Source organism: Rhinoraja longicauda, chromosome 32 (genome assembly GCF_053455715.1).
Source record: "Rhinoraja longicauda isolate Sanriku21f chromosome 32, sRhiLon1.1, whole genome shotgun sequence".
In the NCBI taxonomy this organism is placed as follows: domain Eukaryota; kingdom Metazoa; phylum Chordata; class Chondrichthyes; order Rajiformes; family Arhynchobatidae; genus Rhinoraja; species Rhinoraja longicauda.
Window position 1 is genome coordinate 29,036,876 of NC_135984.1, and position 18,698 is coordinate 29,055,573.

An 18,698-nucleotide genomic window follows, 5' to 3' on the forward strand; every position below is an offset into this window, starting at 1 on the left:
CAGCTGCCACCCCACACTACAACACTGACCACACCAGGAGCTGCAGGTGCTGCAATCTTCAACAAAACACAAAGTGCTGGAGGAACTCAGCAGGTCAGTTAGCATCTCTGGATGGAATGGATATGTGATGTTTCGGGTTAGGGACTTTCTTCAGACTGGGAATCTATTCCCTCCAGAGACACTGCCTGACCCACAGAGTTCCTCCAGCACTTTGTGTTTTGCTCCTAGCTGTGAAAGGCTTTATATAAATGTAATATTCTCCTTAAAAAAGATGCAACAAAATAAATCTGAGATGAGAGAGTGTGATCCACAACAAAGATAGTCTTTTAGTTTTAGGTTTAGAGATACAGCGCAGAAACAGGTCCTTCGGCCCAACGAGTACGCACCGACCAGCGATCCCTGCACATTAGCATTAACACTAGGAACAATTTAAAATCTTTACCAAAGAAAATTGACCTACAAACCTGTACATCGTTGGAGTGTGGGAGGAAACCGGAGTACCCAAGGTAAACCCACGCAATCACAGGGAGAATGTACAAACTCTGTACAGTCAGCACCTGTAGTCAGGATCGAACCCAGGTCTCTGGCACTGTGAGGCAGCAACTCTACCACCGAGCCACCTTATTCACTTGAATCCTATCACTTGCTCTTTTGGCTTTGACCTGTTCCCCTATCACTCCCTGAACACAACTTTGTATATTGGCATGGATCCAGTCCCATATTGCCACGGATCCAGTCCTATATTGGCACATGAAGTACTCCCAAGAGATGTAAAGTTTAAGTTAAAAATGCAAATTGTTTATTGCACAATACAGGGATATTGCTTTGAAGGTGAGGAACAGCTAAAGTTTAATTCAAATTCCTATCCTGGGTGGTATCTTACCTGGTCTACCAACACCATCACCACAGTAAAGAAGGCACAGCAGAGACTCCACTTCCTGAGGATCCTCAGGAAAACCAACCTGCAGGAGAAGCTCATGTTGTCCTTCTATCGCTGCTCCATCGAGAGTGTGCTGGCATACTGTATAACCACATGGTATGCCAGCTGCTCAGAAAAGGACAGGAAGGCCCTTCAGAGGGTCATCACGACGGCCCAGAAGATCATCGGCTGCTCACTGCCCTCCCTGGAGCACCTGTTCAGACTACGCTGCCTCAGTAGAGCAGGCAAAATAATAAAAGATCCATCCCACCCCGGCCACCGTCTGTTTGTTCATCTGCCCTCTGGTCGACGTTTCAGGTCGATTAAATCCCGAACAAACAGACTTAAGAACAGTTTTTACCCCAGGGCCATACGAGAACTGAACACTACCTTTGCACTAGGCAACACCGTTAAAAAATCTTGTACTTAATATAATTGTATTTAATTGTATTTATGTATTTATTTGTTTTTGCATTTATTGCATATATGTTTGTACGCACCGTCAGGATTGGCTATTTTTTAATTTCGTTGTACTCGTTGCAATGACAATAAATGAATATTATTATTATTATTATTATTATTCAAAGCAGTAACAAGCCGTTTTTGTTTCATCCAGAAAGTTACTGAGACAAGTAGATTGTCAGATGCAGGAAAAAAATCTCTGCCCTCTACATCCTGATCACAGTGTCAGTGGTGAAATTATTCCTTAGTTTCCATCATGTTAGATAGAGCTCTAGGGGCTAGCGGAATCAAGGGATATGGGGAGAAGGCTGGGACAGGTTACTGATTGTGGATGATCAGCTATGATCACACTGAATGGCTCGAAGGGCCAAATGGCCTCCTCCTGCACCTATTTTCCATGTTTCTAAAAGAGTAGCTCTGATTGAGAAGCTGCCTGTTTGCTGCAGTGAAGAATGACTGGTCTAGTCTGGTGCAGACTGCTGCCTTGGTAAAGTCTGTGGGAGACAATGCCATGTTGGCTCAGACCCCCATCATCAGAGCTATTCCACAACAGACACCCCAGCTGTTCTCTCCCACTCCACAGTACAATCAGTCAATCAATGTCGTTCAAGGAACAAGTTCAATTTTAAAAGTTCATAATTCAGAAAATTGAGACAAAAATCATCAACTTCTCAGCGTGACGGGCGGATGTGCAGAAGCGACTGGTCGATCAGAGTCTTCACGTCACTCGATGTCAGAACCGCTCAGCAGGGAGTTCTTCTCCGAGCCCCTCAGCTGTTCCAGCTCCATAGCCACAGATCTTCTGGATCTGATCTGCACAAACCTGCCAGGGAAAGGACCTGTTAGTGGTGTGTGTACAGCAGTGGTGTACAGTAGTGGTGTGTGTACAGTAGTGGTGTGTACAGTAGTGGTGTGTGTACAGCAGTGGTGTACAGTAGTGGTGTGGCTCAGGTGACAGCGGCTCAGGTGACAGCGGCTCAGGTGACAACGGTTACAGCGGCTCAGGTTACAGCGGCTCAGGTGACAGCGGCTCAGGTGACAGCGGCTCAGGTGACAGTGGCTCAGGTGACAACGGTTACAGCGGCTCAGGTGACAGCGGCTCAGGTGACAGTGGCTCAGGTGACAACGGTTACAGCGGCTCAGGTGACAGCGGCTCAGGTGACAGTGGCTCAGGTGACAACGGTTACAGCGGCTCAGGTGACAGCGGCTCAGGTGACAACGGTTACAGCGGCTCAGGTGACAGTGGCTCAGGTGACAGCGGCTCAGGCAGGAACATGTGCCACTCTCACTCCGCACCACCGTTACCGTACACACACTGCTGTACACCACTACTGTACACACACCACTACTGTACACACACCATTACTGTACACACACCACTACTGTACACACACCACTACTGTACACACACCACTACTGTACACACACCACTACTGTACACACACCACTACTGTACACACACCACTACTGTACACACACCACTACTGTACACACACTGCTGTACACCACTACTGTACACACACCACTACTGTACACACACTGCTGTACACCACTACTGTACACACACCACTAATGTACACACCACTGCTGTACACCACTGCTGTACACACACCACTACTGTACACACACCACTACTGTACACCACTGCTGTACACACACCACTACTGTACACACCACAACTGTACCCACACCACTACTGTACACACACCACTACTGTACACCACTGCTGTACACACACCACTACTGTACACACACCACTACTGTACACACACCACTACTGTACACACACCACTACTGTACACCACTGCTGTACACACACCACTACTGTACACACACCACTACTGTACACACACCACTACTGTACACCACTGCTGTACACACACCACTACTGTACACACCACAACTGTACCCACACCACTACTGTACACACACCACTACTGTACACCACTGCTGTACACACACCACTACTGTACACACACCACTACTGTACACACACCACTACTGTACACACACCACTACTGTACACCACTGCTGTACACACACCACTACTGTACACACCACTACTGTACACACACCACTACTGTACACCACTGCTGTACACACACCACTACTGTACACACCACTACTGTACACACACCACTACTGTACACCACTGCTGTACACACACCACTACTGTACACACACCACTACTGTACACACACCACTACTGTACACACACCACTACTGTACACCACTGCTGTACACACACCACTACTGTACACACCACTACTGTACACACCACTACAGTACACACCACTGTAATTCATATCAAAGCGAGTTGTTGCAATCTATTGAGACCGACCAATCAGTACTTACACCGTAAATGGTAAGGCTTTGAGCAATGATGTAGAACAGATACGTCGTTCCATGAGAGTGGTGACACGGGTAGATAGGGTGGTGAAGGTAATTGGCATGTTTGCCGACATTGGTCAGCATATTGAGTCCAGGAGTGGGGACGTCATGCTACAGATGCACGAGACATTGGTAAGGCCATGATATGTACACGTCTAATTGTTCTTTTACTGGATGTCATTAAACTAGAAAGAATACAAAAAAGATGTATGAAGATTCACGGGTATGGAATCGGTTTGAGTTACCAGGGTAAGGTGGACAGGCTGAGTCTTTTTATACGTGTCGGAGGCTGAGGTGTGGCCATATAGAGGTTTATAAACTCATGAGGGGTAAAGATAAGGTGAATAGCTGGCCTTAGTCCTTTCTCCAGGACACAGGAGTTTAAACAAAGAAACATAGAAACATAGGTGTAGGGGTAGGCCCTTTGAGCCAGCCATATGATCATGGCTGATCATCTCAAATAAGTACCCCATTCCTGCTTTTTCCCCATATCCCTTGATTTCATTAGCCCTAAGAGTTACAGTATATCTAACTCTCTCTTGAAAACATCCAGTAAATTGGCCTCCACTGCCTTCTGTGGCAAAGAATTCCACAGATTCACAACTCTGGGTGAGAAAGGTTTTCCTCATCTCAGTCCTAAATGGCCTACCCCTTATTCTTAAACTATGATCCCTGGTTCTGGACTCCCCCAACATCAGAAACATTTTTCCTGCATCTAGCCTGTCCAATCCTATAAACATTTATATGTTTCTATAAGATCCCCTCTCATCTGTCTAAATTCCAGTGAATACAAGCCCCGTCGACCCATTCTTTCATCATATGTCAATCCCGCCATTCCGGGAATTAGTCTGGTGAACTTACGCTGCACTCCCTCATTAGCAATAATGTCCTTCCTCAAATTAGGAGACCACAATTGCACACAATACTCCAGGTGTGGTCTGTACAACTGCAGTGGGATCTCCTTGCTCCTAAACTTAAATCTTCTCGCAATTGTGGTGCAAGTTCAGGCCAACATGCCATTAGCTTTACTGTGACCTTACTGTGGTGCAAGTTCAGGCCAACATGCCATTAGCTTTCTTCACTGCCTGCTATACCTTACAAGCTTACTGATGTACAAGCACACCCAGGTCTCATTGCACATCCCCTTTCCTAATCTGACACCATTCAGATAATAATCTGCCTTCCTGTTCTTGCCACCAAAGTGGATACCCTCACATTTATCTGCATCTGCCCACTCACCCAACCTATCCAAGTCACCATACAGCCTCATGGCGTCCTCCTCGCAGCTCACACTGCCACCCAGCTTTGTGTCATCCGCAAACTTGCAGATGTGACATTTAATTCCCTCGTCTAAATCGTTTATATCGTAAATAACTGGGGTCCTAGCACCGAGCCTTGCGGCACCCCACTAGGTACCGCAAGGCACATACACGCCTGCCATTCTGAAAGGGACCTGTTAATTCCTACTCTTTGCTTCCTGTCTGCCAACCAGTTCTCTACCCATGTCAATACCCTACCCCCCAATACCATGTGCTCTAATTTTGCACATTAATCTCTTGTGTGGGACCTTATCATAGGCTTTTTGAAAGTCTAGATACATCACATCCACTGTCTCCCCCTTATCCATTCTACTTGTTACATCCTCAAAAAAGTCCAGAAGATCAGTCAAGCAGTAATCTAGACGGCATAAAACTAGTAAAACTTAGTAAAAAATATTAGTAAAATTAGAGCGCATAGATTTAAGGTGAGAGGGGAAAGATTTAATTGGAACTTAAGTGGCAACCTTTGCTTACAGAGGGTGGTGGGTGTATGGGCAGAAGATGCAATAGAGGCAACAGTTAAATGACCTACACGGGTACATCATTGGGAAGGTTGGGGGGATATGGGCCATATGCAGCCAAATGTGAGTACACAGCTTGGTTGGCGCGGACAGGTTTGTTTGGGTGCTGTATGACTCTGACTCCTGCACTACACCTGTGAATGCAATCTCTGGCTGAGCTGGCCTCTCCTGGTGCCTTGAAGCAGCAAGCAATGACCTTCTCTTCAACTTGCACGCTGGTGTTAGTGAGAAATTTCAACCCAATGATGAGGGGGAGATCCTGAGGAGAGAGCAGCTGCCATGATACACTGTCACGGAATATTGAACAGGTTACTGTGGTGCAAGGTTAGTGACAATAGTCACGACCACAGGACCTGCTTGATGTTACTCACCAGTAGATCAGTGTGTAACTAATCGCCACGATACACATGGCAACAACAAAGTGCCAGCAGAAACATAGTGTGATGAACATCACATTGTTGTGGTCTGTTTCGTTCCAGTCAGGCCCGCCGCTGGGAGAGTAAAGGACAAAGCCAATCTGAAAGAGACGAGAATCACTCTCACAGAAACCAGGGGACCCGCCCGACCCAGGGGACCCGCCCGACCCAGGGGACCCGCCCGACCCAGGGGACCCGCCCGACCCAGGGGACCCGCCCGACCCAGGGGACCCGCCCGACCCAGGGGACCCGCCCGATCCAGGGGACCCGCCCGACCCAGGGGACCCGCCCGACCCAGGGGACCCGCCCGACCCAGGGGACCCATGGGACCTGCCTGACCCAGGGGACCCATGGGACCTGCCCGACCCAGGGGACCCGCCCGACCCAGGGGACCCATGGGACCCGCCCGACCCAGGGGACCCGCCCGACACAGGGGACCCATGGGACCTGCCCGACCCAGGGGACCCGCCCGACCCAGGGGACCCATGGGACCTGCCCGACCCAGGGGACCCGCCCGACCCAGGGGACCCATGGGACCCGCCCGACCCAGGGGACCCGCCCGATCCAGGGGATCCGCCCGACCCAGGGGACCCATGGGACCCGCCCGACCCAGGGGACCCGCCCGACCCAGGGGACCCGCCCGACCCAGGGGACTGGCCCGACCCAGGGGACCCGCCCGACCCAGGGGACCCGCCCGACCCAGGGGACCCGCCCGACCCAGGAGATTGGCCTGACCCAGGGGACCCGCCCGACCCAGGGGACCCGCCCGACCCAGGGGACCCGCCCGACCCAGGGGACCCGCCCGACCCAGGGGATTGGCCCGACCCAAGGGACCCGCCCGACCCAGGGGACCCGCCCGACCCAGGGGACTCGCCCGACCCAGGGGACCCGCCTGACCCAGGGGACCCGCCCGACCCAGGGGACCCGCCCGACCCAGGGGACCCATGGGACCCGCCCGACCCAGGGGACCCATGGGACCCGCCCGGACCGGGGGGTCCCATGGGACCCGCCCGACCCAGGGGACCCGCCCGACCCAGGGGACCCATGGGACCCGCCCGACCCAGGGGACCCATGGGACCCGCCCGACCCAGGGGACCCACCCGACCCAGGGGACCCGCCCGACCCAGGTGACCCGCCCGACCCAGGGGACCCGCCCGACCCAGGGGACCCATGGGACCCGCCCGACCCAGGGGACCCAGGGGACCCATGGGACCCGCCCGACCCAGGGGACCCGCCCGACCCAGGGGTCCCATGGGACCCGCCCGACCCAGGGGACCCGCCCGACCCAGGGGACCCATGGGACCCGCCCGACCCAGGGGACCCATGGGACCCGCCCGACCCAGGGGACCCGCCCGACCCAGGGGATTGGCCCGACCCAGGGGACCCGCCCGACCCAGGGGATTGGCCCGACCCAGGGGACCCGCCCGACCCAGGGGACCCGCCCGACCCAGGAGATTGGCCTGACCCAGGGGACCCGCCCGACCCAGGGGACCCGCCCGACCCAGGGGACCCGCCCGACCCAGGGGACCCACCCGACCCAGGGGATTGGCCCGACCCAGGGGACCCGCCCGACCCAGGGGACCCAGGGGACCTGCCCGACCCAGGACACCAGCCAGACCCAGGGGACCCAGGACACCCCCCCGACCCAGGGGACCCACCCGACCCAGGACACCAGCCAGACCCAGGGGACCCAGGACACCCAGGGGATTGGCCCAACACAGGGGACCCGCCCGACCCAGGGGACCCACCCGACCCGAACCGTCACCAATCACTGTTCTCCAGAGATGCTGCCTGGTCTGAGTTACACCTGCACTGTGTGTCCCTTTGTGCATTAGCCAGCACACTGCAGTGCCTTGTCTGTTGGGCTCACCACTGATGGTCACTGACGTTGGGGACGCCACCCACAGCTCACCTCCAAAGACGTGCAGGTTTGTAGGTTAATTGACTGGGTAAATGTTTGTTTTTTTTAATTGTCCCTGGTGTGTGTAGGATAGTGTTAATGTGCGGGGATCACTGGGCGGTGCGGACTCGGTGGGCCGAAAGGGCCTGTTTCCGCGCTGTAGAATCTAAATCTAAAAAAAATAAATTTAAATCACCTGCCAGAACCAAGTGCCCTGCAGGATGGCCAGGCTGGTCCTGAACAGCTCCAGGATGACGTTGTCTCGCAGGAACACCTCCATCATGATGATGAGCGAGCCCCCAAACACAGCGGTGAGCAGCAGCGAGTGGATGTGCAGGTCCAGGGCAGGCCGGTTGTGAACATGAAAGTAAAATAGGAAGCCTGCAGGGTGGAGATATGTTCAGTGATTTATGTGTTGTGCCCCTGTCATCCAACGACCAGACTGTCAGGCATGGAAGCCTTTATATTTCACACCTCCGCTCCTTATCTGACCTTCCTTGTGCCTCCTCGTCACCTATTCCCTTTTGCAATTACTCCACTCATCTACCAATCATCACCCTCAGTTGTAGCCATCTATTGCTTGCCAGAATAGACACAAAAGCTGGAGTAACTGAGCGGGACAGGCAGCATCTCTGGAGAGCAGGAATGGGTGACGTTTCGGGTCGAGACCCTTCTCCAGACTAAAGAAAATGCTGCCTGTCCCGCTGAGTTACAATAGACAATAGGTGCAGGAGTAGGCCATTCGGCCCTTCGAGCCAGCACCCCCAATCAATGTGATCATGGCTGATCATTCTCAATCAGTACCCCGTTCCTGCCTTCTCCCCATACCCCCTGACTCCACTATCCTTAAGAGCTCTATCTAGCTCTCTCTCGAAAGCATCCAGAGAATTGGCCTCCACTGCCTTCTGAGGCAGAGAATTTCACAGATTTACAACACTGACTGAAAAAGGCTTTCCTCATCTCTGTTCTAAATGGCCTTCCCCTTATTCTTAAACTATGGCCCCTGGTTCTGGACTCCCCCAACATTGGGAACATGTTTCCTGCCTCTAATTTGTCCAGTCCCTTAATAATCTTATATGTTTCAACAAGATCCCCTTTCATCCTTCTAAATTCCAGTGTATACAAGCCTAGTCGCTCCAATCTTTCAACATTTGACAGTCCCGGCATTCCGGAAATTAACCTAGTGAACCTACACTGCACGCCCTCAATAGCAAGAATATCCTTCCTCAAATTTGGAGACCAAAACTGCACACAGTACTCCAGGTGCGGTCTCACTAGGGCCCTGTAGAACTACAGAAGGACCTCTTTGCTCCTGTACTCAACTCCTCTTGTCATAAAGGCCAACATGCCATTTGCTTTCTTCACTGCCTGCTGTACCCGCAAGTAACTGATGAACAAGGACACCCAGATCTCTTTGTACTTCCCCATTTCCTAACTTGACACAATTCAGATAATAATCTGCCTTCGTGTTCTTTCCACCAAAGTCGATAACCTCACATTTATCCACATTAAACTGCATCTGCCATGCATCTGCCCACTCACACAACCTGTCCAAGGCACCCTGCATCCTCATAACATCCTCCTCACAGTTCACACTACCTCCCAGCTTTGTGTCATCCGCAAATTTGTTAATGTTACTTTTAATCCTTTCATCTAAGTCATTGATGTATATTGTAAATAGCTGCTGTCCCAGCACCGAGCCTTGCGGTACCCCACTAGTCACTGCCTGCCATTCTGAAAGAGACCCGTTAATCAGAATCAGAATCAGAATGACCTTTATTGTCCACAGAGGACGCCATCTCTCTGGCTCTTCACACTGTCCTGACTCACCTAGAGAGACAGGGCACGTACGTGAGGATGCTATTCATAGACTATAGCTCCGCCTTCAACACGGTCATCCCCACCAAGCTCATCACCAAACTCCACCAGCTAGGCCTCAGCTCGTCATTATGTGACTGGATCCTGGACTTCCTGCTGGAACGACCGCAGGCAGTGGGAATGGGCCCGCACCTGTCCTCCACTATCACCCTGAGTACCGGCACACCACAGGGCTGTGTTCTGAGCCCCATGCTCTACTCCCTCTTCACACACGACTGTGTTCCTGCATTCGACACCAACACCATTGTCAAGTTTGCAGATGACACAACGGTGATCGGGCTGATCACCAACGGGGATGAAACAAACTATAGAGCGGAGGTGCAGAACCTGGCGGACTGGTGCTCGGATAACAACCTGTCCCTAAATACCACCAAGACTAAGGAGCTGATCATCAACTTCCGTAGGTCACATAACGGGGAATATGCCCCGATCTCTATCAGTGAAACATGGTTGCAGGAGGGTTGCGATTGGCAATTAAATATTCCAGGATTTCATTGTTTCAGATGTGATAGAATCGGAGGGGCAAGAGGTGGGGGTGTTGCATTGCTTGTCAGGGAGGATATCACAGCAGTGCTTTGGCAGGACAGACTAGAAGGCTGTTTGGGTGGAACTCAGAAATGAGAAAGGTTTAGCAACACTTATAGGGGTGTATTATAGACCGCCAAATAGGGAACGAGAATTGGAAGAGCAAATATGTAAGGAGATAGCAGATATTAGTAGTAAGCACAGAGTGGTGATTGTGGGTGATTTCAATTTTCCGTATATAGACTGGGAATCGCATTCTGTTAAAGGCCTGGATGGTTTGGAGTTTGTAAAATGTGTGCAGGATAGTTTTTTGCAGCAATACGTAGAGGTGCCTACCAGAGAAGGGGCAGTGTTGGACCTCCTGTTAGGAAATGAGATGGGTCAGGTGACGGAGGTATGTGTTGAGGAGCACTTTGGGTCTAGTGATCACAATGCCATTAGTTTTAATATCATTATGGAGAAGGTCAAATCTGGACCAAGGGTTGAGATTTTGGATTGGGGAAAGGCTAATTTTGAGGAGATGAGAAAGGATTTAAAAGGAGTGAAATGGAAATTTTTGTTTTATGAAAAGGATATAATAGAGAAATGGAAGATATTTAAAGGTGAAATTTTGAGAGTACAGAGTCTTTATGTCCCTGTTCGGTGGAAAGGAAAGAATAATAATTTGAAAGAGCCGTGGTTTTCCAGGGAAATTGGACACGGTTCGGAAAAAGAGGGAGATATACAATAAATATAAGCGGCAGGGAGTAAATGAGGTTCTTGAGGAATATAAAGAATGTAAAAGGAATCTTAAGAAGGAAATTAGAAAAGCGAAAAAAAGATATGAGGTTGCTTTGGCAAGTAATGTAAAAGTAAACCCCAAGGGGTTCGACAGATATGTCAATAGCAAAAGGATAGTGAGGGATAAAATTGGTCCATCAGAGAGTCAGAGTGGTCAGCTATGTGCTGAGCCGGAAGAAATGGGGGAGATATTAAACAATTTCTTTTCTTCGGTATTTACCGAGGAGAAGGATATTGAATTATGTGAGGTAAGCGAAACAAGTAGAGTAGTGATGGAAATTAGGAGGATTAAAGAAGAGGAGGTACGGACACTTTTGAAAAATATAAAAGTCGATAAGTCTCCAGGTCCTGATAGGATATTCCCTAGGACATTGAGGGAAGTTAGTGCAGAAATAGCAGGGGCTATGACGGAAATATTTCAAACGTCATTAGAAACGGGGATGGTGCCGGAAGATTGGCGCATTGCGCATGTTGTGCCTTTGTTTAAAAAAGGTTCTAAAAGTAAACCTAGCAATTATAGACCTATTAGTTTGACGTCTGTGGTGGGAAAATTAATGGAAAAGATACTTAGGGACAATATATATAATTATTTGGATAATCAAGGCCTGATTAGAAACAGTCAACATGGATTTGTGCCTGGAAGGTCATGTTTGACTAATCTTCTTGAATTTTTTGAAGAGGTTACCAGGGAAATTGATAAGGGCAAGGCTGTGGATGTTGTCTATATGGACTTCAGTAAGGCATTTGACAAGGTTCCACATGGAAGGTTGATTAAGAAGGTTAAATCGTTGGGTATTAATAGTGAGGTTGCAAGATGGATTCAACAATGGCTGAATGGGAGATACCAGAGGGTAACGGTTGACAATTGTATGTCAGGTTGGAGGCCAGTGTCTAGTGGAGTACCCCAAGGATCTGTGTTGGGTCCACTGTTGTTTGTCATTTACATTAATGATCTGGATGATGGTGTGGCAAATTGGATTAGTAAATATGCAGATGATACTAAGATAGGTGGAGTAGTTGATAGTGAGGTAGATTTTCAAAGCCTACAGAGAGACTTGGGCCTTTTGGAAGGGTGGGCTGAAAGATGGCAGATGGAGTTTAATGCTGATAAGTGTGAGGTGCTGCATTTTGGTAGGACAAATCAAAATAGGACGTACAGGGTAAATGGTAGGGAATTGAGGAATGCAGTGGAACAGAGGGATCTGGGAATAACTGTGCATTGTTCCCTGAAGGTGGAATCTCATGTGGATAGGGTGGTGAAGAAGGCGTTTGGTATGCTTGCCTTTATAAATCAGAGCATCGAGTATAGAAGTTGGGATGTAATGTTAAAATTGTACAGGGCATTGGTGAGGCCGAATCTGGAGTATGGTGTGCAGTTCTGGTCGCCAAATTATAGGAAGGATGTCGACAAAATGGAGAGGGTACAGAGGAGATTTACTAGAATGTTGCCTGGGTTTCAGCACTTAGGCTACAGAGAGAGGTTGAACAGGTTGGGTCTTTATTCTTTGGAGCGTAGAAGGTTGAGGGGGGACTTGATAGAGGTTTTTAAAATTTTGAGAGGGATGGACAGAGTTGACGTGGGTAGGCTTTTCCCTTTGAGAGTGGGGAAGATTCCAACAAGGGGACATAGCTTCAGAATTGAGGGACAAAGGTTTAGGGGTAACATGAGGGGGAACTTCTTTACTCAGAGGGTGGTGGCTGTTTGGAATGGGCTTCCGGTGGAAGTGGTGGAGGCTGGCTCGATTTTATTATTTAAGAGTAAATTGGATAGGTATATGGATAGGAGGGGATTAGAGGGTTATGGTCTGAGTGCAGGTAGATGAGACTAGGTCAGGGAAAATGGTCGGCGTGGACTGGTAGGGCCGGACAGGCCTGTTTCCATGCTGTAGTTGTTATATGTTTTATGTTATAACGGGGACAGCGTGGAGAGAGTGTCCAGCTTCAAGTTTCTGGGCACTCACATTTCGGAGGACCTAACATGGTCCAATAACACTGCTGCGCTGGTCAAGAAGGCACAACAAAGACTGTTCTACTTAAGAACACTGAAAAAGTCTGGTCTACCCCAACAGCTGCTGACGACCTTCTACCGCTGCACCATCGAGAGCATCCTAACGCATGGCATCCCTGTGTGGTACCTCAGCTGCACGGAGGCAGAAAGGAAAGCTCTACAGCGGGTAGTCCATAGAGCTCAGAGGGCCATCGGAACACAGCTACCAGACTTAGAGGGCATCTACAACACACGATGCCTCAAAAAAGCCACCAGCATCCACAAAGACTCTTCACACCCCTGCAACAGTCTGTTCGAATTCCTTCCATCGGGCAGACGATACAAGGCCTTCTACGCCCGCACCTCCAGACTCAGGAACAGCTTCATCCCCAGGGCCATAGCTGCTATGAACCGGTCCTGCTGAGCCGGATGGCCACAACGCATAGATCAACTTGCATTCTACCCTGTCCAAAACTGTTACTACTGTTTCGTTTCGTTGGGTTGCTGCTGTCTAAATTACTTAAATTATTGCATCGTATGGGAGGCGCATTCCCAATTTCGTTGTACCCCTGGGTACAATGACAATAAAGATATATTGTATTGTATTGTATTGTATTGTCATCCAAAAAACAAGTCTTTTGGACGAGATTTCGTCACCCACAGTCCAACAGTAAGAGCAATAAAATAAGCAATTACATACTCAATCACAAACCAACACAAAACAACCTACTCTTTTTTTCCTGTCTGCCAACCAATTTTCTATCCATGTCAGCACCCTACCTCCAATACCATGTGCTCTAATCTTGCCCACTAATCTCCTATGTGGGACCTTATCAAAGGCTTTCTGAAAGTCCAGGTACACTGGCTCTCACTTGTCCATTTTCCTAGTTACATCGTCAAAAAAATTCAGAAGATAGTCAAGCATAATTTCCCCTTCGTAAATCCATGCCGATTCGGAACGATCCTGTTACTGCTATCCAAATGCTCCACAATTTCTTCTTTTATAATTGACTCCAGCATCTTCCCCACCACGGATGTCAGGCTAACTGGTCTATCATTTCCCATTTTCTCTCTCCCTCCTTTCTTAAAAAGTTGGATAACATTAGCTACCCTCCAATCCACATGAACTGATCCTGAATCTATCGAACATTGGAAAATGATCACCAATGCGTCCACGATTTCTAGAGCCACTTCCTTAAGTACCCTGGGATGCAGACCATCAGGCCCTGGGAATTTATCAGACTTCAGTCCCATCAGTCTCCCCAACACCATTTCCTGCCTAATGTGAATTTCCTTCAGTTCCTCCGTCACCCTAGGACCTCTGTCCACTAGTACATCTGGGAAATTGTTGGTGTCTTCCTCAGTGAAGACAGATCCAAAGTACCTGTGCAACTCGTCTGCCATTTCCTTGTTCCCCATAATAAATTCCCCTGCTTCTGTCTTCAAGAGACCCACATTTGTCTTAACTATTTTTTTCCTCTTCACGTACCACGAGCAGATGACACACAGCTTTATCTCCCCCTGAAACCCAACAACCGATCAAATTTAATCAGCCTCATGCACTGCCTTGAGGACATAAAATGCTGGATGGCACAGAACTTCCTTCAACTAAACGAGAGCAAGTCTGAGGTCATCCTATTTGGCCCCCCCGACTCCATCAAAACGATAACAGGCAGCCTTGGAAGCCTATCCTCCTAGTCAAACCGCATGTCAAAACCCTGGGCGTAATAGAGTCATAGAGTCCTACAGCACAGAAAGAGGCCCTTCGGCCCATCGTGTCCGCGCCGCCCGTTACCAAACACAGTCTAATTTTAATCCCATTTTCCCGCATTTGGACCGTAGCCCTGAATGTTGTAGCATTTCAAGTGCCCATCCAAATGCCTCTTAAACGTTGTGAGTGTTCCCGCCTCCACCACCACCCCAGGCAGTGAGTTCCAGACTCCAACCACCCTCTGGGTGAAAAAGTTCTTTCTCACATCCCCCCGAAACCTCCCTCCCCTTACCCTGTATCTATGTCCCCTCGTTGTTGAACCTTCCACCAGTGGAAGAAGTTCCCCGCCATCTACCTTATCCATGCCCCTCATAATCTTGTACACCTCGATCATGTCCCCTCTCAGCCTTCTCTGCTCCAGGGAAAACAACCCCAGTCTGCCCAGTCTCTCCTCATAGCCGAGGCCCTTCATCCCTGGCAGCATCCTGGTGAATCTCCTCTGCACCCTCTCCAAAGCTATCACATCCTTTCTATAATGTGGTGACCAGAACTGTACACAATACTCCAGCTGCGGCCTCACCAGTGTTCTGTACAATTCCATCATTACCCCCCTACTTTTATATCCGATGCCCCGGCTAATGAAGGCCAGTAACCCATATGCCTTTTTAACCACCCTGTCCACCTGTCCTGCTGCCTTCAAGGACTTGTGTACCTGTACTCCAAGGTCCCTCTGTACCCCTGTCTTCCCTAGGGTCCTTCCATTCATGGTGTACTCCCTCTCCAAGTTATTTCTGCCAAAGTGCATCACCTCGCACTAATATTTGACTCCGCATTAAAGTTTGACAAGCAAGTCAACGCTTCTTCCAGCTTCGTACCACAGCTAAAATCAAACCATTCCTCCAATTTGACGACCTTGAAAAAATCATCTACGCATTCATTTCCTCCCGCCTAGACTACTGCAACTCGCTATACACTGGGATCAGCCAATCATCCCTGTCCCGCCTACAATTGGTCCAAAACAATAGACAATAGACAATAGACAATAGACAATAGACAATAGGTGCAGGAGTAGGCCATTCAGCCCTTCGAGCCAGCACCGCCATTCAATGCGATCATGGCTGATCACTATCAATCAGTACCCCGTTCCTGCCTTCTCCCCATACCCCCTCACTCCGCTATCCTTAAGAGCTCTATCCAGCTCTCTCTTGAAAGCATCCAACGAACTGGCCTCCACTGCCTTCTGAGGCAGAGAATTCCACACCTTCACCACCCTCTGACTGAAAAAGTTCTTCCTCATCTCCGTTCTAAATGGCCTACCCCTTATTCTCAAACTGTGGCCCCTTGTTCTGGACTCCTGATGGGTACCGTAAAAGGGACCACATCGCCCCGATTCTGACCTCTCTCCACTGGCTCCCAGTACAGTACAGAATCAACTTCAAGATCCTCCTATTCGCATACAAAGCCCTAAATGGGCTTGCCCCCTCCCCCCCCCCCCCCATATCAAAAATCTTCTAACCCACCACTCTGTCTCCAGGTCCCTCAGGTCGGCAGACTTGGGGCTACTGACTATCCCGCAGTCTAGGCTTAAGCTCAGGGGTGACCGCACTTTTGCAGTTGCAGCACCTAGACTGTGGAACAGCATCCCTCTCCCCATCAGAACTGCCCCCTCCATCCACTCCTTTAAGTCCAGGCTCAAAACCTATTTCTATTCCCTAGCGTTTGAGGCCCTTTGAGGGGGCGCTGTGAACTGTTTATGTATTGTGCTGTTATGTTTGTGTGCATTGTATGTTCTTTTTTGGTACCTGCACTGATGTACAGCACTTTGGTCAATGTGGGTTGTTTTTAAATGTGCTATACAAATAAAATTGACTTGGCTTGACTTGACTAAAGAAGCTTTTACTATCCTCCTTTATATTCTTGGCTAACTGACCTTCGTACCTCATCTTTGCACCCCGTATTGCCTTTTAAGTTATCTTTTGTTGCTCTTTTAAAGAGTCCCAATCCTCTGGCTTCCCGCTCATAGAAACATAGAAAATAGGTGCAGGAGGAGGCCATTCGGCCCTTCGAGCCAGCACCACCATTCATTGTGATCATGGCTGATCGTCCCCAATCAATAATCCGTGCCTGCCTTCTCCCCATATCCCTTGATTCCACTAGCCCACAGAGCTCTATCTAACTCTCTTAAATCCATCCAGTGATTTGGCTTCCACCGCCCTCTGTGGCAGAGAATTCCACAAATTCACAACTCTCTGGGTGAAAAAGTTTTTTCTCACCTCAGTTTTAAATGGCCTCCCCTTTTTTTCTAAGACTGTGGCCCCTGGTTCTGGACATGCCCAACATTGGCAACATTTTTCCTGCATCTAGCTTGTCCAGTCCCTTTATAATTTTATATGTTTCTATCAGATCCCCTCTCATCCTTCTAAACTCCAGTGAATACAAGCCTAGTCTTTTCTATCTTTCCTCATATGATAGTCCCGCCATCCCAGGGATCAATCTCATGAACCTACGCTGCACTGCCTCAATTACAAGGATGTCCTTCCTCAAATTAGGAGACCAAAACTGTACACAATACTCCAGATGTGGTCTTACCAGGCCCGATACAACTGCAGAAAAACCTCTTTACTCCTATACTGAAATCCTCTTGTTATGAAGGCCAACATTCCATTAACTTCTAACATCCTCTTCACAGTTCACACTGCCACCCAGCTTTGTGTCATCCGCAAACTAGCTAATGTTGCTTCTAATTCCCTCTTCCAAATCATTCATATCTATGGTAAACAGTTGCACCCCCAACACCGAGCCTTGCGGCACTCCACTAGCCACTGCCTGCCATTCTGAAAAGGACCCGTTTACTCCTACTCTTTGCTTCCTGTCTGCCAACCAATTTTCTATCCGTCAATACCCTACCCACAATACCATGTGCTCTAATTTTAGTCACCAATCTCCCGTGCGGGACCTTATCAAAGGCTTTCTGAAAGTCTAGATACACTACATCCACTGGCTCCCCTTCATCCATTTTACTTGTCACATCTTCAAAAAATTCCAGCAGACTAATCAAGCATGATTTCCCTTTCATAAATCCATGCTGACTTGGACATCCTTTTACTGCTATCCAGATGCACCATTATTACCTCTTTAATAATTGACTCCAGCATCTTTCCCACCACCGAAGTCAGGCTAACTGGTCTGTAATTCCCTGTTTTCTCTCTCTCGCTCCTTTCTTGAAAAGTGGGATAACATTACCTATCCTTCAATCCACAGGAACTGCTCCTGAATCTATTGAACATTGGAAAATGATCACCAATGCGTCCTCTATTTCTAGAGCCACCTCCATGAGGACTCTGGGATGCAGACTATCAGGCCCAGGGGATTTATCATCCTTCAGTCCCATTAGTCTACCCAATACTATTTCTCGCCTAATGAAAATTTCTTTCAGTTCCTCTACCCCCCTAGATCCTCTGTCCTCCAGTACATCTGGGAGATTGTTTGTGTCTTCCTTAGTGAAGACAGATCCGAAGTACCTGTTCAACTCTTCTGCCATTTCCTTGTTACCCATAATAATTTTACCCGTGTCTGCCTTCAAGGGACCCACATTTGACTTTGCTACTCTTTTTCTCTTAACATATCTAAAGAGGCTTTTACTGTCCTTCTTTATATTCTTGGTCAGCTTCCCCTCGTACTTCATCTTTTCAGCCCGCATTGCCCGTTTTATTACCTTCTGTTGTCCTATGAAAGTTTCCCAATCCTCTGGCTTCCAGCTACTCTTTGCTGTGTTATACATCTTTTATTTTAGTTTTATTCCATCCCTAACTTCCCTTGTCAGCCACGGTTGCCTCTTACCCCCCTTAGAATCTTTCTTCCTCTTTGGAATGAACTGATCCTGCATCTT

The 18,698-nt window shown here is 49.0% G+C and overlaps 1 protein-coding gene across 1 annotated transcript in view; it reads right to left on the reverse strand.

Moving 5' to 3' along the window:
• Nucleotides 1–356: 356 nt before the first annotated feature.
• Nucleotides 357–18,698, reverse strand: part of tmem45b (transmembrane protein 45B) — a 30,269-nt gene continuing 11,927 nt past the window's right edge. The window contains exons 4-6 of the mRNA XM_078426774.1: nucleotides 8,125–8,309; nucleotides 5,984–6,129; nucleotides 357–2,204 (exon numbers count right to left, since the gene is read on the reverse strand). Of these exons, the coding sequence (XP_078282900.1) occupies nucleotides 2,105–2,204; nucleotides 5,984–6,129; nucleotides 8,125–8,309 (431 nt within the window). The 3' untranslated portion in view covers nucleotides 357–2,104. The remainder of the gene's footprint in view (nucleotides 2,205–5,983; nucleotides 6,130–8,124; nucleotides 8,310–18,698) is intronic.